General features: G+C 41.3%; 2 protein-coding genes across 9 annotated transcripts in view; both read left to right on the top strand.

Annotated features, from left to right (window-relative positions):
* Positions 1-5,729, top strand: part of mgarpa (mitochondria localized glutamic acid rich protein a) — a 22,769-nt gene extending 17,040 nt beyond the window's left edge. Inside the window, exons 6-9 of one of the 6 annotated variants that reach the window (XM_032499918.1) lie at positions 2,357-2,526; positions 2,978-3,703; positions 3,935-3,981; positions 4,219-5,729. In XM_032499918.1, coding sequence (XP_032355809.1) covers positions 2,357-2,526; positions 2,978-3,703; positions 3,935-3,970 — 932 coding nt within the window. In that variant the 3' untranslated portion in view covers positions 3,971-3,981; positions 4,219-5,729. Of the gene's footprint in view, positions 1-6; positions 1,244-2,356; positions 2,728-2,767; positions 3,704-3,934; positions 3,982-4,218 lie in introns of those variants that run through there. The other 5 variants (XM_032499917.1, XM_032499916.1, XM_032499923.1 and 2 more) reach the window with 5 other exon arrangements.
* A 4,400-nt stretch (positions 5,730-10,129) lies between these two features.
* Positions 10,130-25,388, top strand: elf2a (E74-like factor 2a (ets domain transcription factor)). Of its 3 annotated transcripts, none has more exons than XM_032499924.1 (9): positions 10,130-10,435; positions 12,782-12,865; positions 16,151-16,448; positions 19,154-19,261; positions 20,820-20,936; positions 21,071-21,154; positions 21,633-21,825; positions 22,672-22,926; positions 24,130-25,388. In XM_032499924.1, exons 2-9 carry the CDS (start codon positions 12,791-12,793, stop codon positions 24,692-24,694), a joined length of 1,695 nt encoding a protein of 564 aa, XP_032355815.1. In that variant the 5' UTR covers positions 10,130-10,435; positions 12,782-12,790; the 3' UTR covers positions 24,695-25,388. The 3 variants fall into 3 exon arrangements, with proteins under 3 accessions (XP_032355815.1, XP_032355817.1, XP_032355816.1); XM_032499926.1 differs by having other exon boundaries at positions 20,823-20,936; positions 24,130-24,694; XM_032499925.1 differs by having other exon boundaries at positions 10,131-10,344; positions 24,130-24,694.
* The last annotated feature ends 1,095 nt before the right edge of the window (positions 25,389-26,483 follow it).

Here is a 26,483-nt window from a genome sequence, read left to right as displayed (position 1 = left end):
ACACACACACACACACACACACACACACACACACACACACACACACACACACTACCAGACACACACACTTGACTCTCACCAGACACACAATCTAAACCTCTAATTAAAGAGCCACTGACAGCAGATCTTTTTCTGCCCTCACAGCACTGGGAACAATAAAACCGGTACCTTACAGTCACTGTGTAGACCCACTAGAGGTTAGCTGCTTCTCCTCAGGTGCCTCAGATGGTTAAAAAAAATGTATATTTGCACTTGTATTTATTGGTGTCGGTAGGGCAGTTTTTCCTGGTGTGCAGCGTACATCATTGTGTGATGTTTATATTTGTTCCGATTATTATGGGGCCTAGAAATGTTAAAAACCTCACTCTCCTCAGCAGGTTCCTCTTGATTTACAGCTGCACACCACAGTGAGACATTTCCGAAGTGGCAGTGAGGTATTTTATTGTGACTCATTTGCAGTTATGGGTGAAATAAATGTGATCACTGTGTAGACAAACATTCATGCAGATTGGCTCTTATTTCACACAGTTAATAACCGCTAACAGTTACTCATAACCAGCTAATTTGCCTAAAACAATACCACTTGCCTTTTCTAGCGCTAAAATACAACTCTTATGACCCTTTTCCTATAGAGCAGGTCTAGACCATGCTTTCAGGTTCCCACACACGTAAATGGACGGAGAGAACAAGCAGGAACACCCTACAAATGTTGTGATATCATAGGTGTTTGTTTGTTATGAAGGCCCAATTGCTATTTTCCAAGATTTGACCAACACTGTATTTCTTTGAAACCCATGTATTGTTGTACTTTTTCGTCAGGTTTACAAAGCAGCCAGTTGAAAAGGCGTTTTTAACACATGTAGCCTGTTTGCTTTGTTCCAATTCAGGGGCTAAAGTGATACAATATTTGCATTTGTCTCTTGGTTTGTTTCTGCTCACACCGCAATGTTGAACAGTGACAAAACAAGACCGATCTTTGGGGAGGGAAACGCTCCCAGTTTCAGAGCAACTGCTCCAAACAAGCAACATCCTTAAACTGTCAGACAGCTGTGTATATCCAACAGCAAGATGAGATGGCTCTGTACAGACTCTGTAACTGCCGCAGTGTTTTCTTTTCCTTAACTGTAATGTGAAATACATAAGAACTCATTAGGTTTCCAAGTGATTTAACCAATATGTGATCATATTTTTATTTTGCTTATAACTAGATAAGGAAACAATAAAACTTTTATCCAACCGGAAAGGTTTACTGCCGTCTTTGATTTGTCTGAATTAGTCTTTACTGTAATTTTTAAGGATATTTCTAGCCATTCATTCCAGTTTAAACATTTCATTTTCACTGCCTGTGTGTTCCTCCACAAATTTACTATAGTTTTCTGTAAATGATAGAAATTTAAATTGAATATGAAATGTCTGTAAATGATAGAAATTGCAGTCTTCAATGAATTTATTGATGCAAGCTTGCTTTTTTCATTGAGTAAGCGCTTTAAAATACACTCTGTTCGTTTAATTCCTTCTCACCGCTCTACGCCAAACTCTACTTAGCTACACTATCAGAAATGCACTGGGACTTCCATATTTAAAAAGGCAACCCTTACTTTTGGTACGGTTTGCATTTTTATGGATATATGTGCATGATGACCCACAGTATGTTTCATTCATGTCTCCCCCCTCTCTCTCCTCTTTTCATATCTAGCTGTTCTATCCATTAAAGGTGTAAATGGCCAAAAGATCATTTTAAAGTGTCCAAATCAGTAGGCCTTCCTGTTTCCTTTACAACTCACCTCTTAATAATCAAATTTAAGAGATCTTTATCAAAAATGTATTTTATGTAAAAAAAGAAAAACATTGGCTGTTATATATCATTATCTAATTTCTCTGAAAGTAATTTCACCTCAACTATTTATATGTAATGAAGTTCAAAACTCCAGTATTGGACACACTTAAAGATTCTCTTCCATATTTTGTAATTTCTTGTAAAATTATTTTCAAGAATGTAAAGTGGTGTTTCCAAATGCCACCAAAATGTATCATTATTGCTGGTGTGCTGCTTTGCTGTGAATTCTTTTCTTTTGATATCTTCATTGGCTTTTAGCACTATATTGATGCCCCTTCTGCCTATCACTGGTTTCTTATTGCGCCATTTTCTCAACTTTGTCTGCTGTTGGGGGTTGACATTGCACCTGCATGTAGTCACAGTTCACCAGATACATTTCCTTGCACTACATACCGTAACCCTAAAAAAGGTTGTCACAAATGTTACCTTTGGCTAACCACCACAAGTTGTGTGAACTTAATGTAGGAAAATATAACTTGAGCATCAGTGATGTTTGGATGGCTGAATTTTGTGTTACAGTGCTGCTGGCAGCCGTCTCTGCTCTAGAGGTACCAAAGATAACTCAAGAGTTGACAATTGCTGTTGAAGACGTCAAAGAATCAGTGGCGCCAGTAGAGGCACAGCCAGTTGGAGAAATTGCACCAGTTGAGGAGGCTACTAAGCCGGCAGAAGAGGCCCCTGCACATGTAGAAGAAGCACCTGTACCAGTAGAGATTGCACCAGCAGAGGAATCTGCCGCCGAGGTTGTTGAAGAGGCTTTGGCACCAATGGAAGCTGAGCCAGTGGTTGAAGATGTCCCAGCATTAGTAGAGGCTGAGCCAGTGGTTGAAGATGTCCCAGCATCAGTAGAGGCTGAGCCAGTGGTTGAAGATGTCCCAGCATCAGTAGAGGTCTGAGCCAGTGGTTGAAGATGTCCCAGCATCAGTAGAGGCTGAGCCAGTTGTTGAAGACGTCCCGGCACCAGTAGAGGCTGAGCCAGTGGTTGAAGACGTCCCGGCACCAGTAGAGGCGGAGAAAGTTGTTGAAGACGTCCCAGCACCAGTAGAGGCTGAGCCAGTGGTTGAAGACGTCCCGGCACCAGTAGAGGCTGAGCCAGTTGTTGAAGACGTCCCAGCACCAGTAGAGGCTGAGCCAGTGGTTGAAGACGTCCCAGCACCAGTAGAGGCTGAGCCAGTTGTTGAAGACGTCCCAGCACCAGTAGAGGCTGAGCCAGTGGTTGAAGACGTCCCGGCACCGGTAGAGGCGGAGACAGTTGTTGAAGACGTCCCGGCACCAGTAGAGGCTGAGTCAGTTATTGTAGACGTCCCAGCACCAGTAGAGGCTGAGCCAGTTGTTGATGTCCCAGCACCAGTAGAGGCTGCGCCAGTTGTTGAAGAGGCCCCAGCACCAGTAGAGGCTGCGCCAGTTGTTGAAGAGGCCCCAGCACCAGTAGAGGCTGCGCCAGTTGTTGAAGAGGCCCCAGCATCAGTAGAGGCTGAGCCAGTTGTTGAAGAGGCCCCAGCATCAGTAGAGGCTGAGCCAGTTGTTGAAGAGGCCCCAGCATCAGTAGAGGCTGAGCCAGTTGTTGAGGCTCCAGCACCAGTAGAGGCTACGGACGTGGTAGGAGAGGCCTCAACTCCAGTGGAACCAGTCGTCACAACAGTTGTGGAAGAAGTCGCAGCAACCCCTGCTGTGGAAGTAGCCACCGCGGTGATGGTGGAAGAAGCAGCTGCAGAGACCCTGGAAGAAGGTCCCAAGAGAGAGTACATTGTTGTGGTTCTGGAAGGAACACCGAAAGCTGAAAAAAGGCCAAAGGTGCTTGGAATAGGGCCCATGACTGGAAGAACCATCCCAGCTCCAGAAGAGGATGAAGCCCCTTCTTCTGAGGTACCACATAACTTTGTTCTTAGACTGATCTCAGATTAATTAAAGACTCCATGTACTGAAGCTGATTTAGTATGATTTAGACCAGAGTATATTTCCTGTATGAAAGAGTGTAACCGTGTTTTGACCAGCCAATTTTTAATGTCAGGATGCTTTAATATAACTCCATGTGTAATGAAATTGCTCTCAATCAGTGTGGGCTTTTAACATGGATTTTTAAACTCTACTACTCAGGGTAGGCGACGTCTTCTTAGGATGCAAATGCAGTAGTTCCAAATAAGGTACTGAGAGTTTGATTATTTCTACCATGGTAGAGTAGCCTGTGGACATGACGTACTTGTCATTTAGACCGAACAATCCCACCCTTTACGTCCACATTCCTATACTTTAGTTGGAAAAACACGCCAGGGATGTGGAATGTTGTTTTTTTCCCAAATGTATTCCTATTGGAATGTGTTCATATAGACACAGACAATGTACAGTTCTATTGACTTTTGTGTTTCTGTCCTCCATCACAGTAAACAGCTCCCGAATGATGACTTTCTATCCTGCAGAAGAAGAGGATGTGCCTTTCTCGAACACTTTCCCTTTCTCCCTTCACCCATAAATATGCAAGCGACTAAAATGTAGTTTCAGTGAAAAGATACACATACTTTAAATCAACGCCTGCTTTATGGAACCACCCTTCCTCACATATTAGCGGTGCCCATATGGCCCATTACTGTGACACTCCACACTGACTTGACTGTATAGTCCCAGCTGAGCTCAGTCAGTAGTTGAACAGATCTCTGGTTTATCATGTAGTAACCTCCAATAAGTTCTTGTAACTTCTGTGAATTGTAACCCGTTTACTTCTGTAGCCAAAACTGAGCCATTCATTCACCGTATTTTTTGTATTGTACCGTTACAGTGTTCACTGCCTCAGAAATCACTCAGGTGGAATACCTTGATACTCATCGCATCCTGTTGACCCAGGCTCTGCCCAGCCACTTAGTGTTATATTGTAAAGAAGCGAGGCCTGTTTTTAATTCACCAGCATTCTTTTCAATACCCAGCCTCAGGTTTTTCTCTAAAAAACTTTAGTTTTTGTTTCATGAAGAAAGACCCTTTCTACCTCACCGTGTTTTTAGTCTTTAAAATGACACCATGAACCTCTTCTTGATGCAGTCACAGTGTTACAGTTCCTAAGCCAACAACACAGTTGCTAAGCTGCTGACTTCAAAAATCACATTCTTACTTTTAAGAAGCTGTAATTTGATCACCTAAACTTATCAAACTAAATAAGCAGGCATTTGTGGATTGTCCTTTTAATTGTCTTCCTTTTTAGTTTGAACCGCTTTATTTTCTAGACAATGTCATGATTATATAGTGAATGTATAACATTTGGGACATCCTCTGGTATTATGTTGCAATCTTTCAAACTTTGGCTTATATTCTATTGATAATGCAACAGTCCTTGTATCATGTGTATCCACAGCTCCTCCTTAGCCATTGGTATAGATGTGAGGGTTGGATAAGGAAAGTAAGTGGATAAGTAGCAGCATGTTGTTTCACTCTTTGCTTTTCTGTCCTTTGGCAGAGCTTTTCTTGTCTTGTTCTAGCAGTCCGGTCTGCGTGGATGTATAATATAAAGGCTTGCAGCAAGTATGAACCGTAATGATGCTGATGTGCTGGTGTGACATGAAATGTGCGTGTGTTTTTGGAAGCGTTGCAGTATGTCTGACGTAAAGTCTCCAGTGTGAAAAGCTTTGACAAGTTGGTTGTAGTTCTGTCTTTAACTTCTTTCAGATTTTCTCGCCTCCACTCTCGGGTTTTCGGCCTTTGTTAGCTTGGTGTACGCTATTTAAAAGGGATCACTGAGGGGGGAAATGAATTTACCAGTTAGTATGGATTTAAAAAGGGGAATGATTTTATTCTGAGGTTTCTATGATAGGATGCGGGTGGATGCCTTTGACTAGCAAAGGACAGAAACTGATTGTTTCACGTTAGTTTTTCCTGTTTTTGCAAAATAAAAAGGGATTAAACTTGATTTTACATTGAGTTTCTTTTTTTTTTATAAACATATTTTACCCAAGAACACTTTGACTAAAAACTAAATGTAATTGTGGGTCAGCCAAGCTCTGTTAACCATGGTCAAAACAATCCTACTAAAACTATGAGCGCGTTGAGCTTTGTCGTAGTGTTATAACGTTACCATACAGTTAGCCCCCAAGCTTTAGCATGAGCCACATGTCAACCTACCACATCGTAGTGAGCTGGATATTGAAATATGTCTATAAATATGGTCTCTACTGGGTGAAAATGATGCAAAGTGGTGAGCAATGTAAATATGAAATACTGTATTATTCTAATTCTGTGACATTGGCGCCCAAACAAAGGTCTTGTGTCACTAATTGAAATTACAGATTTTTCTGGGAACATAAACATTTGGGATAATGTAAGTACACACAAAATAACAAAATAAATATAGGTATAGTCTGTTTTAGACACAGTTTTAAGATGGAAGTTTGGGCAATGTGAGCCCAGTTAGGTACTCCTCAAAATAAACTGTGGACCTTTTTGTTTTCCCATAACTGGAATAATAAAAAAATACTTAGTTTTAATTTTGTTGCTACGGTCTCCATTTCTTTGTCATCACAAAAAATTAAAGGGTGACTTCAGCACTAACTGACTATTATTAAAGAAGCAATATCAGTTTGCCCCTCATTAATAAAAATTGAATATATAACTAAGAGAATAGTTTTAGCTCAGTTCAGTACGCATTTTTGCTGCTACCAGTAGCTGAAACAGTTACTTAAAGTGGCCAATTTTATTTAATGTAAAACTTTGCTAGTTAGTGTGCTATTGTGCTATGTTTTAGCATTTCCCATTATCGTATAGTTCAATTCAATTTTATTTATAGTATCAATTCATAACAAGAGTTATCTCAAGACACTTTACAGATAGACCACACTCCATAATTTACAAGGACCCAACAGTTCTAGTAGTTTCCTCCAGAGCAAGCAACAGTGCGACAGTGGCGAGGAAAAACTTCCTTTTAGGCAGAAACCTCGGTCAGACCCAGGCTCTTGGTAGGCGGTGTCTGACGGGCCAGTTGGGGTTAGTGGAAATAACAAAAATAAAAAAAATGGTTTGTAGCAGTTCTTTGAGGTAGTTCATGGCATAGCAGGGCACTGTGCGGCGTTACAAGGCACAGCAGGATGTAGCTGGGCACCGCAGAACGTGTAGCGGGACCATGGCGTCAGCTGCTACCATGATTTTGGAGCATCCCTGATCCGAGGGAACATGCTGGGGAAAAAAGAACATAAGGACTCCGGGGAATGACTCCCCAGAGCTAGGTTAGTAACAAGCATTTCTGGGACATGGATGCACACAAATGGAAAGATAGGAAGATAGAGGAGAGAGGAACTCAGTGTATCAAAGGAAGTCCCCAGCTGTCTAAAACTATATTATAGTATATAGGGTATAGTTGACCCTAGTGAACACCAGTCACATGGGCTTGCTTTAAGGTAACTTTTGTGGTCACCATAAATAAGTGGAGGTAATTGGAGTTTGTGCTATTTAAAACTCTGAAATTGTAAATATGATAAACTCTCAAACAGCTGTTTGTCATAACTGGAGAAGTTCAAATGATTTACTTAATGTACTTAATACTTTAGCAATACTGTACTGCAAGTTAAAGATTCCAGTTGATCCATTTGGTGGGCCTTTTAAATTACAGTGTGGTCCAGAACTACTCTCATCTGTAAAGTATCCTGACGGAACTCCTGTTGTGATTTGACAGTATAAATAAAATTGAATTGAATCAAAGATACTCAATACAAGTAAAAAAATACCATGTACTAGTAAGCATCATAAAAGTGGCTCTCGTAAGTATTATGCTATATGTGGTTAGTAATGGTATGAACTTTTGGGTTGTTTTAAGTTAAACTCATGTTTTGTGTAAAATCTTAATCTGGAAAAAATAAAATTTGTCAGATAATTTTAGTGGAGTAAAAAGTACAATATTTGAGTTGGTCTAGAGTAGAAGTGTAAAGTAACATAAAACGGAAATGCTCAAGTTAATTACAAATACCCAATCTGTCTACATATCCCTTAAATAATTTTACCAAAGAAATTAACACTTTTTTCACTTCTTTTTCAATGTTTTAGTCACTTTTGTCAACATTTTTGGGCTAAGTTTTTTTTACGACCACTAACGCCAATTTATTGCCACTAGTTTTACACCAATTTTTGAATTCATGGTCAATAAACCTCATAAATGTGTGCCAATTGTTACAGTATTAAAAATGAAACTGAATTATTTTGACTAGTTAAGATCAGTAAAACATATTTTAGATTTTTTAAAGACTTAATTAGATTGTACAGCCTTAGACCTGAGAGCGGAGAGAGAGGGGGAACGACCTGCAGCAAAGGGCTGCAGGTCAGAATTGAACCCCCAACCTGCGTCAAGGACTGAGCCCTTGCGCATGGGCGCACGCTGCACCAGGTGAGACACCCGGACACCCAGTGACACATATGTTGATGGATAATACACTGTGAAAGTTTTAAAAAATATTTTTAAAATTGAACTGATCATTAGTTGCAAGTACGCTAAATGTATGGAAAAAAAGCCTAAATTATGAATTATTTTAACTAATAGATACGATTACTTTGTTGAGTGGATTGCAGACTGGTATGCGGTATATCAAAGTTTAGTCAGGATACTGTTTTGAAACTATTTTAAAAATGTTTTCAAATGCCATAAGACTTAATGAAACATCAAAATTTTAATTCATTTACTTTTTTTTTTACAGTATATAGCGCCAAATCACAACAACAGTTATCTCATTGCGCTTTTCATACAAGAGCAGGTCTAGACCGTACTCTGGGATGTTATTTACAGAAACCCAACAGTTCCCACCAAAAGCAAGCACTAGGCAACAGAGTCAAGGAAAAACTTCCTTTAAGAGGCAGAAACCTCGAGCAGAACCATGGCTCAGGGTGGGTGGTCGTCTGCCTCGACAGGTTGGGGGTGTGAGAAAGACAGAGAGAGAGAGAGAGATGGAGAATTGTAGCAGAGGGCGTCAAGCAGGAACATGGAGGCAGCAGGTGAGTCCAACCACAGATCCAGACTCCACAGCTCCAGAGCCAGAAACACCTGCAGGAAGCGATAGGAGGAGAGAGGAGAGGGGCGAGGGAGCACAAGACTCCGGGAAAGGGAAGAAGTTGAGTTAGTAACATGCATTAATGGGATGAGTTTGCATACAGATGGAGAAAAAAATAAAGTAATCATTAATTTTACCTGCAAAGAATGGTGCATGGGTTCCATTCAACATGCATCCATGTTATTTTTGGGCAATTTGGTTGAAAGAAACCCATATTTCTGATTGAATCCAAGGACAACCAGAGGGTCAAGTACTTATGTAATCAAATGTACTAAGTTACTTTCCGTGACTGAAACGATATCCTTGTTATGCTGTATTGAATCACAGATCTTTCTGGTAGTCATTGTTATGGACTACTTCTTCAGCTCTGTTGTGGTGTGATTACAGACATCTCTGAGACTGGGCAAATTAAATAACTGAAAAAAGAGTGACATTAAATCTAAAGATTGCCCTTGGAAAACACACCAGAAGGCATTTTTTTTTCAATGCCTTTTATTCCTACGCCAAAACTGTTCAAGCTTCCTAGATTAGATTAGATTGACATGGTTAGCTTGGTGTACTTGGTGTGTATGCTATTTAAAATGCAAAAGTAAAGTTTTGAGGTACATTTTCCAATGATTATATGTTGGAACCATTATGTAGCTTTGCTTTTTGTTTTGTTTATGCACACACATTGGTGACAGCATGTGCAGTTTTGTATTTGATCACTGGGTGGAGCATTGTCACCAAAGTGCATTAAGGTAATCTGTCAGAGGTACACATGTGTGAGGGAAAGGGGAAAGCCTGTGCATACAGCTTTTCACCGTAATAATGGCTTCTCAGTGGGATTGTTTTATTAGCGTTTAGTTGGAAAGCAGAATGAAACCAATGAACAAACTGAAATATACCTGTGCTACAGCACTGAAAGATATTTAAAGTATGGACATTGATTTATTGGCAGCCTATACCACACGTCAAAGCAAGTTCTTCCTTTGTCTCACCGCGTTGGCCTAATGTAGGTCTGGTTAAAAGACTCTACATCAGACTATAACCTTTTTAATGATTAGGACCCCCTAAAAGTACGGGCCCCCAATGTCCAGAAAACCTAGAAACACCCCTGCATGTGCCTAAACAACCTTTGATTATTTTACTTATTTATTATTGGCATGATATGTGGGTAATTACACAATAAAATTGTTCAGTGAATTTTTGATTTTGATCCACGGGAGGAGTTACAAGGTTACATGTTGCCAGTAGCTTACATACGAGGTTGCGCCCATTGTTAGTGGGGTTTGTCCTCGTGACGTCACGGCGGGCTGTGCTTTGACCCGCTGCAGCGAACGAAGAGGCGACGCGCCGGAAAGCTACATGATAGCAAGGAACGAGCTGTGATCAAAACACAATTTCAGGGCCTGCATTTGCGTCCACCCTGTAGACTTAAGCGCAGGAAGACGATAGGTGTCTGCAAAGTGATTGTGAGGAACGGAGGACGGGCAAACACTTGTTTATGCGAGCGAAGTAAGCATTTTGGCCTTGACAACTAGGCTAACGCTAGGCCCAGGTAGCGCTAGCTGTGGAGCTTACTTTTCGCTAGAAAAAGCAAAACAAGGTAAGGGGAGGAAACTCATTGCAACAACATATCAGCAGGCTCTCATAGACCACAACTACTATTACAGTTGTCTTAATTTGCCCCACTGGCCTGCCAGCGGCAGTGTAACGTTACTCCTTCAACTAGCTATACGTTACGTCAAATACGAAAGTTTGCTAGCTATCTGCTAACTGTTTCGAGCTCATTAACTAACATAAATGCTAGCCATCCATTGCTATGTTATTGGTTGGTGAAATCCATTTTAAAGGTGAATGCAGTGTTAATTTATTTTTATGGCATTGAATATGTGACGTCAGACAACACAGTGCATACTGTGGCAGAAGTACGGTTAGCTAAGTTTAAGTGTTTAGCTGTAGCGATAACGAGTTAGCTGTAGAGTTTGTAGCTGCAGCTAACGTCACAGACTGAGGGAGCACAGAGACGTGCCGTCCCGCCGCTCAGGAAGTAAACATTAGCCAACGTTACTGTGTGGTGAGAATGGTCAGTACCTCTCTGATGGGATGCACTCTGTCAGTGTTTTCAGTCACTCTTCCCATTGTATATTAGTCGTGCTGGCATTTAGCCAACGGTACTGTTTTCTGCTTTGCCATCTGAATTGCATTACACGTTGTACTGAATGACTTTGTTTTTGCGGGAAAGGATATCCAATATATCAATGTAATGCCATTTAGTTTTTGTACAAGTATAATATAAAACAGTAACATTATACCAAACCTCTGAGCCATAGAGAGAGAGAGAGATAGAGAGAGTATCTTTTTGAAAGGGTTAGATTTTAAGCGGAGGGCATTACCTTTAGGCTATTTGCGTTCTACGATGATAAAAGTACAGATTATTTAAATGGAGTCTGGTGGGCTTGGTGATGGTGATTTCGCCCTTAAATAAGAAATATAAAAACATTCAAATGTTGGCTGAGTGAGTTTAGCTTTAGATTTCGTGTATGTCGGCTTCTTTTATTATATTTTTATTGCTTACCACTGCCTGGGTAGAAACTGAAATAATAGGCTAAAGCAACGACAGTTTATGGAAAGGGCAAGTGTAATTAAGGTCAGTTCTTGTGCCTGACTGATGGGGAAGTGATATTGATAAGATTAGATTAGATAATACTTTATTCATCCCATAATGGGGATTTCACTTGTTACAGCAGTAGTTTTCCACAGTAAAAAGCAAACCAACAAACAAGCAAACAGCTGGCAAGCAACAGACAATGTGCGAAAAGTACTGATTGAATGTAAAGTGGCATTATATGGAAGGTATTGTCAAGTGAGGTGGCCATAGTATGAAAAATATTGCTAAGTAAGCAAGTGACGTGAAATTAAGCGTTGCGTTGTGATTTACTCATTCACAGTGCCAGCTTTTCTTCCTGTTTTAGGAAGCAGCGACTGTAGTGCGTTTTGCTGTAAAACCGTGTCTGTGTTCTTCATATTTATGTAGAATTCTAGTTTGCTCTTCTGATGTAAAATTTGTCTCTGGTAGATGTTCGCGATGGGTCACGCAGAGCAAACTCTGCCTCTTTTATGTGAACGCGTCTCTAGATTGGGAAACCCTGGGTTGAGTGAACTAGTTGTTAACCACTGTCGTGACACAGCTTATCCGGGGCCGTGGTTGTTAGGGTTAGTGAAGCCGGGTAACTGAAAGAAATCCAGGGCGTGTTGATATTGATTCGTAGTACAGGCCTCTGGTGTTTTTTTCTCACAACAAAGATCACAACAATACTGAGACTAATGGCGTTTTTCCATTACATGGTACCTGCTCGACTCGGCCACGGTGCCTCATCCTCCTTTTTCCATTGCAGATTAGTACCGCCATGTGTGTGGCGTGCGTGGCTGGGCGTCATAGCGGGAAACTGCCGTGACCTAACGTGACTCACACAGAAAGTAGAAGGTGTGTTGCTTTTGATTGGAGAAAAGAGAAAAAGAAGAAAATTTAGTTTCAAAAGAAGCTGGAGGAAGCAAAAAACAAAAAATGCTGGTTACTCTATTTAAACACGGCAGGTTTGTTCAAGACACCCCCATCTGTCGCTAGCAATGGTGACGCAGTGAATAGTGACGATTCTTTCCGATAAGTCAGTAGTCTGCAGGTTTTCACTCACCTTTTGGTATCGCCTCAGCACGCTTGGGGCCTCGACTGATGTGGTGCTAAAAAAAGTACCTGTTAGCTGGGACTTTTTTGTAATGAAAAATCAAAAAAGACGAGTAGAGGCAAGTCGAGGTGGTGCAACGCAGTGGACAAACGCCATGTCATGAGGACAGCCATGGGGCTTTCACATGACTCCACCCACTGCACACACATTCACAGACACACTCCATATGTGTCCACCCTGACCCCATGTACTTTTTGTTTTGGCAGGAATGAGTGATGACCTCTGTGGTAGTGTCAGACGGTGGAGGAAACATAGTGGAGTATGTCACCGTGGTGGAGGGGCCCCAACAGGTAAGCCTGTGTATCCCCACACCTGCTCTCAGGAAGGCCAACAAACACTGTTATGTTGAAACAAGTTACAGAAAAAGACACTAGAGGTTGTGCCAATGGTTGCAAATAGAAGAACAGCGTTGGGTTAATTCATCTTTGTCTGATGAACTTGGCTAGCGGTGTCTGGTTCTCCAAATCCATGATTCAATTTGACTTTTGGTTTTAAGGTCACAATTCTATTGCGTTTTTAATTTAAACATTTATTTTCAGCTGTGACAGCAATGCCACAATAAGAGCTACTAGATCAGGGGTGTTAAACTCAAATTCAGTAAGGGCCACACTGGAAAATGAGAATCACATCAAGGGACAGACATGTATAGTTTATTAACAAGCTTTTTATTTTATTGAAAATAACTTCTTTTTTTAAGATATTTTTTGGGCCATTGGGCCTTTATTTTTATTGGACAGACGAAGCTAGCTAACAAGCTAACCTGGCCACAAAGTAATGTATGTTACTCTATTATTGCGTGTCTCATATAGCCTTCTCACTACAGTTTGGTCAACATGAAGTCAGCAACAAAGTTCCTCAGCCATCATGTAATTTAGCAATAGGATTACTTTTTTTTTTAAAGTAGGCACACCTGATTGACAAGAACCTGTCTTAGAGTCTGAATATGCAAACTCACTGGTTCCAATAAATTCTGCTGTGAATGTCAGATAATTGCAGTTTGAAAACACTTTCCCGTCCCTTTGGTCGGCCTCACTTCTAGGCAGGCCAAATTGTATTGGGAACCTGTATTGATCTGTGGGCCGGACTAAATTTGTGAGGGGCAAGGTTTGGCCTGTGGGCCTCGAGTTTGACACAAGGGTACTTTATAACAACAGTTTGAGTTTTTTAATTGAATGCACCATTAGTTTACTGGGATCCACAGTCTCTTATCTAGGGATGCTCGGTTTTTGGAACAAGATCATAATCACGATTATTTTTGGTCAATTTTGAAATAACGAATATTTAACACAATTACTCATTGACTTTTGGAAAGATGTCGCAATAATTGAACTTAAAAAAAACCTGTTCAAAATTTAAACAAGTCAACACTGAAAACACCTTTAACTGTTAAATTCCTCATCATACTTTTCCCATTTGATTTTTTTTAATTCATTCAAAACACAAGTTATTGTTGAAAACAAGTGAAGGAGCTTTCTCAGAGATACTCTTTTTTTCTTTTTTTTTTCTTTAAAAAAATAAAATATAAATCCATTATATCCTGGGCTATTTATTTCAGATAATTTTCATTTACATGTGTTGCAGCTGTATGTATACAACATGCAACTTCAACATAAGAGGAATGTAGCACAATATGGTTGTGAAAGCAGTTATAAATAGCCTATGGGACAATAACATTTGTTTTGGTTAAAATCAACAAATAATTGTGAATTAATCGTGATCTCAATATTGATCCAAATAATTGTGATTATTTTGGCCATAATCGTGCAGCCCTACTTGAATCATTGGTCTAAGAATAATTACTGGTAGACACAGAAAGTGACACAGATTTTAATGTTGGACACAGCCTCTAAAGTTCATATAATGTCTGAGAAATAAAAAATGAGAGAGCCACTTCCTTCAACATTCCTCAGTGTAGGTGATTTAAGGTCGTCTTTGGAGAGACGACACGTCCAAATATATGCAGCGTGAGGCAATCGAAAATGTTGACACAAAGCAGCCAAGAGTGGAAGGAAATCCTGATCCCACAGTGTCCACAGAAAATACAACCAGCATGCTAGAAAACAGGAAGGAGAGTTTCTTCAAGCCTCAGGGAATAGAAAATAGCTAGAAAAAATGTCATTTGCATGTTCCTGACGTCATTATGTAACCATTTTCCAGATTAAAAAAAAAAAGCTACACTTTATTGCCTCTTACTAACTTATCATTAGGTTTTGTTTTTTTAAGCTGCTGTCATAAAATCAAGATGCTTCTAAATTAAACTTAATTATCAGGAATTAAAGGATCCAGACACTGCAATAAACTTAGTCTTGTAAGCTCTGTGGATATTTTGGAAAAATAAAATCTTACGAGTCAAGTTAAAGGAGCAGTATTCAGGGGCACCTATTGGAAGAAATGGAATAAAATACTATAAACTGTGTTTTCATTACACTTGAACGGCTGTTGGGTTTCTGTAAGCTTAGAATGAGCCCTTCATATCTACATAGGGAGCGGATCCTCTTTCACGGAGCCCGCCATATTGCCACAGTGCTAAATGCCACTAAATCCTACACATTGGTCCCTTGATACTTAAAACAAGGTACACCGATTTCCCCAGAGAAACAATGGGGATCAGCGATTGGTTGTAAGGTATTCACATTCATATTTCTGTCTGGCTTCTGATTGGTTAACTGAACCCTCTGCTGCTGTCCGCCACTCACTGAACACTTCAGTCCAGAGGGCCACATGAGAGCACATTCACTGGGAATTATCTCGGTCTGGCCAGACATCACCTGAGGGTTGTTATGTCCTCAGCAGAATAAACGGAACAATGCAGGGATGCTCACAAGAACATAGGGAGAAAATTAGAGAAACACTTAAATAAAGAACTTTTTAAGAGTTTATTTATGAAGTTTTTTTTTTGCCAATTTTGTTTATCATTGCATAAATTTAAAAATCAAAATGTGCATAAGCATTGACTAGATTTTGGCTGCATTTATAAAGTGTGCGTACTTCTTAACTCTGCGCTGGCTGCTATTTGATCTTCTCATTTTTTCAAAGTGCTTTTTTGGTGCTATTTTTGGCCAAATAATTTCAGTGGCCAAATATTCTAACGGAATACAGATAACATAATAACACAGGTACATCGTCTATGAAGTAAAGCATACCTCTTTATTCTCATAAAACTTTTTTTTTATTTTTTTTAAATGAAGATAGAATTGACAACTATCAAAGCAAAAACGGATTAAATTAGGTGTACAAAAAAATTGTCATAACTATTGGCAAACCACATGGCAAAATAGTCATCAGTACTTCTGTACGTAGGTTTTTTTCTAACTGTATCCTCCCGTGTGGTTTTTGTTGTGATGAACATGTGAAAGGACAGGTGCCAACTTCTCACAAAAAGCATATCATTAACGGTCCGACCGATAATCACTTTTTCTATTTCCAAATATTATTCAACAGTCACACCCCTTAGGACTGTTGGCAACTATTGCATTTAAACAAAGAAACCACGGTTATTGTGCAACTAAGTAACAATTGTTACATTCCTAGTAACCTCACTTTAAATCTCACTTTTTCTTCTTCAAACTGTCCAGTGTGAGCAGCAGCCCACTGAGGAGGAGGAGGACGAGGAAGAAGAGGAGGAAGTGGTTCAGCAGGAAATCGAGGCGGTAATCGTGGGGGGCGGAGATGAGGTGGAGGAAGATGTGGAAGAGGAGGAGGAGGGCGTGGTGCTGCAGGAAGAGGGCTGTCCGGCGGTGATCGTGGAGGAGGTGCCCAGCGCCCAGGTGGAGGAGTGCTACTCGGCACAGGTCCTGGTCTACGACGACGAGACGTACCTGATGCAGGACGTGGCGGAGGAGCAGGAGGTGGTTACAGAGGTGTCTGAGACTGGTAAGGTTAAGTTCTGATTTATGCTTCTGCTTTAAATCAACGCTAGGACTATGTACTTGGAGATAGGGACCCTACGCTAGGCCTGCACGATTTGGGGGAAAAATATGAGTCACAATTGTTTTTAGCTCAGAATTGATATCACAATTCTCTGCCACAATGTTTTTGACAAAACTTAACAAATTGGCATTACCAATCATAGATTTGCTTTGGCACCTATAGCACACCACACCACCGCCATCACCACAGGCCTGTAATGGGAGCGCTTTAAAACCTATTTCATACAGTCTGTTTAAAACTCAGAAGAAAATAGTAGCGTTTGTGATGCAGTCTGCTCGTAAAATTAAATGAGAAGAAAAGCGGAAAAAAAAGGGTGAATCGAGAATGCAATTTTTACAAGGATTAATCATGCAGGCCTACCTTTTATTTATTTTACTTTCATTTATTTATATATATATATATATATATATATATATATATATATATATATATATATATAGTTTAAGTATAAACTTCAGGCCACTTACGTAGGCTACGGCGAAAGGTCTGCATGGAGCCTCCACAGAAATGGATTGACAGACACTAGTGGCGGTTTTAATTTCACCTGGGTGGGGTAGGAGTGGGATTCAGCCTAGTCTATATTGATGGGCCAGTTGTTCAAAATATTTAATCTGGATCAAAATTATTCGGATTTGGAAATCCCATTTTTTGCTACTCAGGATCAGGTAATCTGTCTTACTTTTATGCCGGTTTTTCAAAGCAACATTGGACTGGATCACCCTGATCCAGATACGTAGTTTTCAAGATCACCAAATCCGGATTACCACTGCTCTAAATAGGAAACATTCCCAGATTTGGCGCTACCAACTACGTACAGAACAGGTAGAAGAGCCAAGATGGGGTCACTCTAAGTGTTTATTTTGAGACAAACGAAAAAATAACTCCCACTTCACTTCATAATTTCTTTAGACCCTCATCTAAGCCACCACAAATAAAAAACTAATATACATTAACAAATACATTGTGGAAAGTTTTGAAAACGTCTTAAAAAAAAGGTTAAGTGAAGTAGTAGTAGTGTAGAATGTTCAGGGTTCTTCTTCATCTAAGGAGGAAAGACCAGAAATTTGTATTAGATTGTTTCCTTGAAATTAATATACGGTGATGAATGAGATATATATTATTATTTTGTATTTCTTTTTGTTATTTAAATCTGTTTGGGGGATTGTTTCATGAGGACAAGATAATTTGTATTTTTATTTTATTTTTTGCTTTACTAAACTTAACTAAGGTTAAACAAGTCAAGTGCAAAATATAAAAAGTATATACACTAAATGATGCAAATGTATTATTTGACCAATTTAAAGTTTTACTAAGTTTTTGTGCTGGAATCCACCTTGAAATCCACCTGGAAATCCTACCCCCTGTTGGGATCAGGATAATCCTGTTTTTTTGGATCAAAGTTATCCAAATCCTACTGACAAGTTTTGAACAACACAAAGTGAAGGTTTTATCCAGATTAAAACTAGGATTGGATTCCGTGATCTAATCTGATTTCAGATTCCTTCTTTACCTTTTGAACAACCCATTTTCAAGATTTGATCCAATCCGATAACCAAAATCCGATTAGTTTACCTTTGAACAACTGGCCCCATGACGTTACATTACTGGGATAGTTCCTGTGCTGCCGGGAGTTCTGCCGGATGTCCTCAGTTTTGTTCGGATTGTGGCTGCACCATATGAGGAAAGTATTTAATTCCGGTTATTTTTGACTGGTATTGCGATATGAGTCACGATATTGGAGGGAATGATCATTTTTGTATCATTATTCTCATTAGAATTGAAAAATGCAAAAATAAAAACGTAAATTATAGTGTGATTGATTGATTGATTGATTGATTGATTTAAAAATCTGTATCAAACGAAAAACATGTCCTTCTTGTCTGTAGGATAGGATTTGTGGGCCGCGACTTACCTGCAGCGCCGCAATATTTCAATCAGAAGGGTTTGACATATTTTGTCAACAAGTAAAATAGTTATCACAGCTCGACAGCCATTTTTTCCCAGAGCTCGCCTCCCTACATGCACACGTTCCACCAAAACCTTCCCGAGGCTATTTTTCAGAAGCACTGTGGCCCCGTCCGGCACTTAGCACCGCCCAAAAAGATTGTGATGGGTTTAAAGGAAATGCCAATAAATCCGAGCCTGTTTTTCTCCCGTCCCAAAATGCTGTGTCGACTAGCCGGACCCAAGGTGTGGCAATGCAAGACTAGATTCACCCTAACCTTTCTACATAGAATAATGTGCTTTTCACATCATACAGGCTGTTGCAGTGTTCCTCTCCTGTGCACACGTTTAATTTTCACTCCCTAGATCTTGTGTGTTGCAAGAACTGTTATGTACTGATATCGCCATCTCAACACGTACTGCAATTTTTTGCACTTTCTTCTGCACCGGGGGTTGCCGCTTGCTATGACTGCAGTAGACCTCCCTCTGCTGGCAGGGACAAATTCTTACTATTTACACAAGGTTACTGGAAACGAGGAGGGATGAACAATCTGCCTCTTCAAACAAGGAAGTCAGCATTTCAAAACAGTTGTTGGTGCGGTGCTGTTGTGTTGGCTCCTTGTGTTGCTATTTGATGTCTCGTCTTGTTGACTCTCATCAGTGAGTCTGTGTACTGACGGCCTCCTCTCTGCTCCTCTCCTCAGTGGAGATGTCGGGTCATGACATGGTGTGTTTTGACAAAACATTTGAAGCAGCTGAAGCTCTCCTGCACATGGAGTCTCCTGGAGGACTGCACAGTGAACGCAACACAGGTAAACACGCTGTCAATACTTCCTGCAATGTTTCATAGAGAAACTGCTAAACCTCCCAGGGCTCGAACAAGGGATAACAATCTGCTTCTTTGTATATTTTACTAGTTCTCTATCAAAAAACAATTTGTTTTGTACAAACCCCAAATCTAATGAAGTTACATACATTTTACACAACACCCCAACTTCATTGGAACTGAGGTTTGTACTAATAGCCTACTATATAAACATGGCTCCTATAAGGTGTTCTGATATTTATTGATGAGAGCCACATAATTGGCCAGTTATAGTAATATTATTGCATCACAGCCCGGCGTGTGTGCGTGCGTGCGTGTGCGCGCGTGTGTGCGTGCGTGCGTGTGCGCGCGCGTGTGCGTGTGTTTTTACATACTGTATTTGTCTGTAAGGGAATGTGTGGACCCCAGGACGAGTAGCTGACTGCTACATCATCAGCTAATGGGGATCCTTTTTAATACACACCAATAAACTGCTTCACTGCTCTGGATCAGAGATATTGCGGTGACTGTGTTATGATGTGCTTCAAAGGTAACTGGGAGATACCAACAGTCCCATCTACCAGCTGTTTGTCATTTACACTCGGCAGACACGAGTTAGCTGCTAGCTACCTGTGTAACTCTGCTGATGCTATTTGGCTAGATTATTGGCTTGCCACTAAGTTGGCCTTTTTTCAATTGCAAATACATATAGTCCACTCCATATTCTAACATTAAAAAAATGCTACAGGGTGGTGCTTCTTCTCTGAGGAAGTCATCTTTGACCAGGCATCTATGGTACGGATACAGCTGTGGGAAGAGAGCACGTAAACCAGACAACAGACAAACATTTCGCCAACTACCAGAACCAATTGACATAATTAATGGTCGCTATCTTAAATTTCCACCTACCACTCCTTGTAGATGTTGTTATGCAAGTCATTGAAATTGGAGCTTTTGCAACATAACCATTTTTACCATTAGAAACTTTCACAGTTCAAGCTTTGAAAAGAAAACCTTTTTGGTAAATAAAAACATTAGATATGGATCTGGTAGATAGTTATTTGGTTATTGTTTTTAAAATTTTATAGTATAGATGAATAATCTAAATCACTGGATCAATCTGTAATTTTTTGTAATTGTAGTAGTTAACAACATTGAAATTATGAAAAATGATTAGTCTGGGTTGTTTTGGTCGCTCTATGCGTCTCTTGCTTAGAATCAGTTAGTTTCAGTGTCTCCATGAGGGTCTGTACGAGTGCAGTGGACGTGCAGACAAACGTGTGTGAACACATCCATGTATGCAGTATGAACACAAGTGTGTGTGTGTGTGTGTGTGTGTGTGTGTGTGTGTGTGTGTGTCTGATATTTAATGGGAGGATCTGCAGGCTCATGGTTCAGACAGACCGATGGATGGACGGACAGACAAGCAGACGCACACACCGACACGTCCCGGCATCAGCATTTAATAATGACTCCTGGCAGTTTACGGACATCTTGATAAAGAACCCCCAAATACAGTGCCCCTGTAGCTTTCTTTAGGAATAATGTGATCTGTTTGACCCCAGCAGAGGATGTGATGATGGAGACGGTGGTGGAGGTGTCTACAGAGTGTGGACCCATGGAGGAGGATTCCTTCCCCATCCCTCCTGAATGTGAACCTGCTGCCAAGAAGAAGAGAGGAGGTCAGTGTCACTACAACACACCCAATGTTACATGGGACTCTCCGAGGCTTAAACACACAGTCAAACAGCTGTCAGTGCTGGAGACTACACAAATACAAGTTGTTTTGTGTGTGTGTGTGTGTGCGTGCGTGCAGGTGGACGCAAGCCCAAGACGAACCAGCCTGCTTCAAATGGCTCCTTTGACCTGGGGATCAAGAAGAGACCGAGGGAGGGCAAAGGTTTGTTTTATTGACTTTTTGCTTTAATTCTGTCTGGATGACCCTGCTCTGTAAAAAGAATGTATGAGTCAAATTTAACCATAAACCAGATACATTGGGTTTTAAAATAAAAATTCCCCGGTGTGGGTGTGGGGTACAGAATTTGAACTCTCAGAACGTGGCCCAAATGTTTTGTTTGATATCTTGTAATGGTGGCAGTACTAGTTTATGTAGTAAAACTCTAACCACATTTACACTTCTCTTTATTCACTTGATGGTTTTGGCAATGTTCAATACCGCTTTGTTGTCAATGAGAATCAGTTCCAGCTTTTCCTGATCAAGGCTACTCGCGCTAACTGAGGTGCTGTGGGAGATGCCTGATGTATTGATCCGGTCGGCGAGACCCGCTGGCCCCTGACCCTCGCTGTATTGACACTTCATTGTGAAATAGGATTCCGAGCTTCTGGGTTTACACGATGCTGTGCTTTGTGTCCCGAAGGCAACACCACCTATCTGTGGGAGTTCCTGCTGGAGCTGCTGCAGGACAAAAACACCTGTCCCAAGTACATCAAGTGGATGCAGAGGGAGAAGGGCATCTTCAAACTGGTCGACTCCAAGGCCGTGTCCAAACTGTGGGGGAAACACAAGAACAAGCCCGACATGAACTACGAGACCATGGGCCGAGCCCTGAGGTATGCCTGTCCTGTCCGCCAACACCTATCCATTTACTAGGGCTGTACACAAAATACTATAGACTAGTCAGTATCTTAATCACAGCATTGCTATTACTGTTGTGGCTAACTAGTACAATAATACACTAGTGTTGATTACAAAACATTATGTAATGTTATGTTTTCAGTTCAGCATGCATTGCAAATTAAGAGATTCCGGGGAAGTCTGACTCTGCAAACAGAGATACCAACAGAGCTGTACAGCGTAGCGTTCAGGTCCAGTCAAATCGGCGCCAGCCTCATTTGTAGATACAGCAGTGGCTGTGGATGAGAGGAAGGCTGGCTCCAGAAAATCAGACGTTATGGCGCTCGTGATTTGAACGTCTTTAGGGAGTGCCAAAACTTTCTCCATGCAGGAAAAACCCTGTGAATGAAGTATTGTGGCGCTGCAGAGACGCCCCGGGTCCCGGCCTACAAATCCTTGTATCCTTCAGACTAAAGAAAACCTGTGTTTGGTACAAAATGAGAATGCTGATTTAAAAAAGAAAAGAAAAAAGTTCATTCCCTCCGATAACGTGAATCATATTAGTCGCAATAATTGCAATTTTCCTCATATGTGTTGTGTGCAGCCCTATCTTTTACAGTCCTCAACAGACTCTGCCTGTCATATATAATAACTGTGTCTGTCGGTGTGTGTCTGTCGGTGTGTGTCTGTCGGTGTGTGTCTGTCTGTGTCTCTCTCTCTCTCTCTCTCTCTCTCTCTCTCTCTCTCTCTCTCTCTCTCTCTCTCTCTCTCTCTCTCTCTCTCTCTCTCTCTCTCTCTCTCTCTCTCTCTCTCTCTCTCTCTCTCTCTCTCTCTCTGTGTAGGTATTACTATCAGCGTGGCATCCTGGCTAAAGTGGAGGGCCAGCGGCTGGCCTACCAGTTTAAAGACATGCCCAAGAACATCCGGGTGATTGACGACGAGGAGGACGGAGAGGAGGTGGAGGACGGCGAGGGCGTGATGGTTGGCAAGCATCCGGCTCACCAGCATGGCCCCGCCAGCCTGGGCACCGGCTCCCCCGCCACCACCCAGCCTCAGCAGACCTACGTCACCGTCATCCCCAGCAACGCTGCCACCAGGTCTCTGTTTTCACCGTTTTAATATCTTACACTGTTTTAACGCGTTGTTGCAGATCCGTTCTGACGCCACTAATCGTTTTGACACATTAAAATAAGATAAGATCATTGTTGTCTCTTATAGGAGAAATTAGTCTTGGGCAGTTGAGCGAACAAAAATGGCAACGCATCGCACAGAAACACACGCTCACACATCCTCCCTCCCATATTGCACTTAGTTCTACCCAGATTGCACATTTCCTGTTAAATCATGCTGTGATCAGTAACTTACATATTGCACAATACACAATTGCACAATGTTGTATCAAATTAAAAAATGTTGCACCAGTGCCCTACCGGATATTGCACATCCTACAGCCATAATGGTGAGGACCACAAACCTGCACCCCTGGTTCTGCAGACTGGAGTCTCCGTGCAGCTCTTTCCCTCAGAACGGAACACTGAATAAGATATCATTCTATTGTTAATCACTCGACAGTCAAATTTAGATATATTTCTTTAATACTTTTTCAAACTAATTTAACTTTGGGTGAATTCCAGGATATGTCTTTTGGTTATTTACCTCTTTATTAGCATAAAACATTGTATTTATTTTATATTGTATTTTTTTTCTTCTTAAATGAAAATAAATTGACAATAGAATATTTCTGAATGAATCATTCATGAATACAAAACAAAGATTTGATCATTAACACCAAAAAAAGTACAAACATGGCACAAAAAAAGATTTCTAACTGCATGACCTCTATCAAGTTTGATATATTGTCAATTTTGGAATAATAGTGGAATATTATTTATTTAGATTGTGCATGTAAACCTTCTCATTGATGCATATTCCATGTGTGAACGGGGCCGGCAACGATCTAATTCAAGCCAACTCGGTTATCCACGTATGAAGAACTGAACTCTGGACTGTAGTCCTTTTCCACGGTAGATCATATTGTCATAAGAAAAGGCCCCGGTTATTATTAATAACATCAGCGACGGCTCCGTTTTATTCACGTGTCCAAGTAAGTCCTGAGAGTCATGAGAGTGTGACAGTGAGCCTGCGTGAACGATACCAGGACCCTAAATGGAACTCAGCCATTGTTTTTTCCATTGCCCCTGCGCAGGCCAATCAGGTCGCTCGGCGAGGGGCCGCGTGTTGCCGCTGCAGCGGAGAGCAGGGCGTTAAACGGTATTTCTTCTGTGTGCTTTCTCCTGCAGGTCCATCCGAGCAATGCCATTGGTCATGACCAACTCACTAGGTCAGGTGACGCTAAACTCCTCCTCCATCCTCACCACCACCACGGGAGTCCCAGTAACCGTAGGCAACGCCTCCGCCAGCGCTCCCCCCAAACTGGTCATCCAGGCTCTGCCCACCATGATGCCTGCCGGCTCCAAAGCGGGAGAGAGGATCACCATCATCACCATCCCGGCCAACCAGCTGGCGGCGCTCATGCAGGGCAACCCGTCGGCCCAGCTCACGCAGCTCTTCCAGGCCAAACCTGTGGCGACGCAGTTAGCGCAGGCTGCCGCCAAACCCGCGGCCCCCGGCCCCGCCCCCACGGTCCAGCTCACAACGGGCCGGCCGACGCCGCACCTCATCCTGGCTAAACCGGCGGCGGTGGCCCAGCCGCTGCCGCAGCTCTCTGTCCATGTCAGCCAGCCTCACCCTCCCCCGCCCAAAACCCCCAGCACCCAGCCCAAAGCCGAACAATCAGAGGCCGCAGCGGAGGCTCCACCCCCCCCCAGCCCGCCAGCAGCACCGGCAGAAACCGCCTCGTCCTGAGTGCTCTGCCCCAAGCCAGGTGTGGGGGGGGTACAGGACGTGACTGTGGACACTGCTGAGGAAGTGCAGGACACATCCCATCCCCCCCACCCCTGTCGCAGAGCTGCTCTCTGATTGGCTCAGCCTAACGCCGGCGCTTACTATGGAGCTGCTGAAGCCCCACAAAGGATTTAAGGGACTGTTGCGCGCGCGCGCACACACACACACACACACACACACACACACACACACACACACACACACACACACACACACACACACACACACACACACACACACACACACACACACACACACACACACACTTCGGAGCTCAGGAGTTCTGGGCAGCCTTAGATTGTAAATGAAAAAAACTCCTTTTTGTAATCAAAAGGTAATATAAAAAGCCTGACAAGACTTTGTTGTAAACAGAAATGTAAAAAGCATTTTTTGATACTCGGCGGGTATATATCAGTACACATGTAGTTTGATTTCATGTCTTTGTTTCAGTCCAATGGTTTGTCTCAGAGCTCTGTTACTCCACAGCACTGTTTTTTTACTGTTCATAAAAAGGGAGTGAAAGGATGTCTGTGTCGAGAATAAAGAACTAAATAGTGTGCTCCACATCTGAAGTATAATATACTATTTTTTTCTTGTATCAGTGTATTGAAGTAGATTTTACCGAAATATGTATTATAAAAAATGACAAATGTGACTTAATCTGACTGAAGTTGTCTTATTCAGCCATCTGAAAAATGCTAGGGCATTTTTTAAGGACTCAGACGCTGCTGGTTGTTGGGGTGGGATTGTGGGATTTGTAGTTCACAGGCAGACCTGCTGTATTTGGTGTGTTGGTCAGCTACTGGCTGAGAGATGATTACTGCTTCGCCTCTTTGGTAATACAGAAACTGATCACATAAAGGTTTTAAATAGTTTTAAATCTCAAATTTTTTTTATTAGGTTTTGCACAGAAAATGTAAAAGAAAATGCACTTACACTTGATTTCTATGTGGAAAGAAGCAAAGAGGAACTACTTTCTGGACTAGAATGCACTGAATACATAACGAACAGTGTAGCTATGACCAAATAATTTCTTTATTTTTCAATGTTCAACAAAGATTTCCTTTAAACCAAGAGCCCCATCTAGTGGGCTCAGAACATAAAGAATATGGTTCACAAAGTTCATTTGGTATCTCTAGTGATGATGTAGTAACCATAGTAGCCATTTTATTGTAGTTCCAGATTTTTTTTTACAACTGCTTACACACATTTTTAAACTCCTTTTTCCAAAACTCTACACACAAAAGGCAAAATGCCTCACATCTCAAAATGTATCAAATGTCAAACACTTTCTTCAAAATGGTGAATTTAGTGGTTAGTAATCAGTTTAGCAATTTGCACATGGGAGGAGTATGTGAATATGTGTAGCAATTTGATTGGTTGTGTTTGGAAAAAGAAAGCAAGTCACTTCCTGTTAGTTTTCTGTATGTAGAGCATTACGTGTGGTGTTTTGACTTTTTTCATGAAATTGAAAACTGAGTTAAAGGCTGAGACATAGCTTGTGGTTTGGGAGGTTTAGTGTGGTTTTGTTCTTTGAGTGAGAGGTTTTAAAATCTGAGTGACACAAGATTTTGTGTGTAAACAGTTGTAAAACAAAAAAAAAAATAGAAAACTTGACATCACAGTATACAACGAACTGTAGGGACCTTTAGGATGATCACAGCTTCATGAAACCTTACAGGCACAAACTAGAGACTGGGGGCTTTCAGAGTGTGTGTGCAGTTCCTAGGTATATCGACATTAAGGGGGG

Source organism: Etheostoma spectabile, chromosome 20 (genome assembly GCF_008692095.1).
Source record: "Etheostoma spectabile isolate EspeVRDwgs_2016 chromosome 20, UIUC_Espe_1.0, whole genome shotgun sequence".
NCBI classification, from domain to species: Eukaryota; Metazoa; Chordata; class Actinopteri; order Perciformes; family Percidae; genus Etheostoma; species Etheostoma spectabile.
This window is presented reverse-complemented; position numbering and strand designations above follow the sequence as displayed.

What these genes read in the sequence shown, in the direction of transcription:
- elf2a (XM_032499924.1), top strand. Translation starts at nt 12,791, where the DNA reads ATGACCTCTGTGGTAGTGTCAGACGGTGGAGGAAACATAGTGGAGTAT. An exon ending in TACAGAGGTGTCTGAGACTG is followed by an intron (nt 16,449 to 19,153) that starts GTAAGGTTAAGT and finishes TCCTCTCCTCAG; the next exon opens with TGGAGATGTCGGGTCATGAC. An exon ending in TGCCAAGAAGAAGAGAGGAG is followed by an intron (nt 20,937 to 21,070) that starts GTCAGTGTCACT and finishes GCGTGCGTGCAG; the next exon opens with GTGGACGCAAGCCCAAGACG.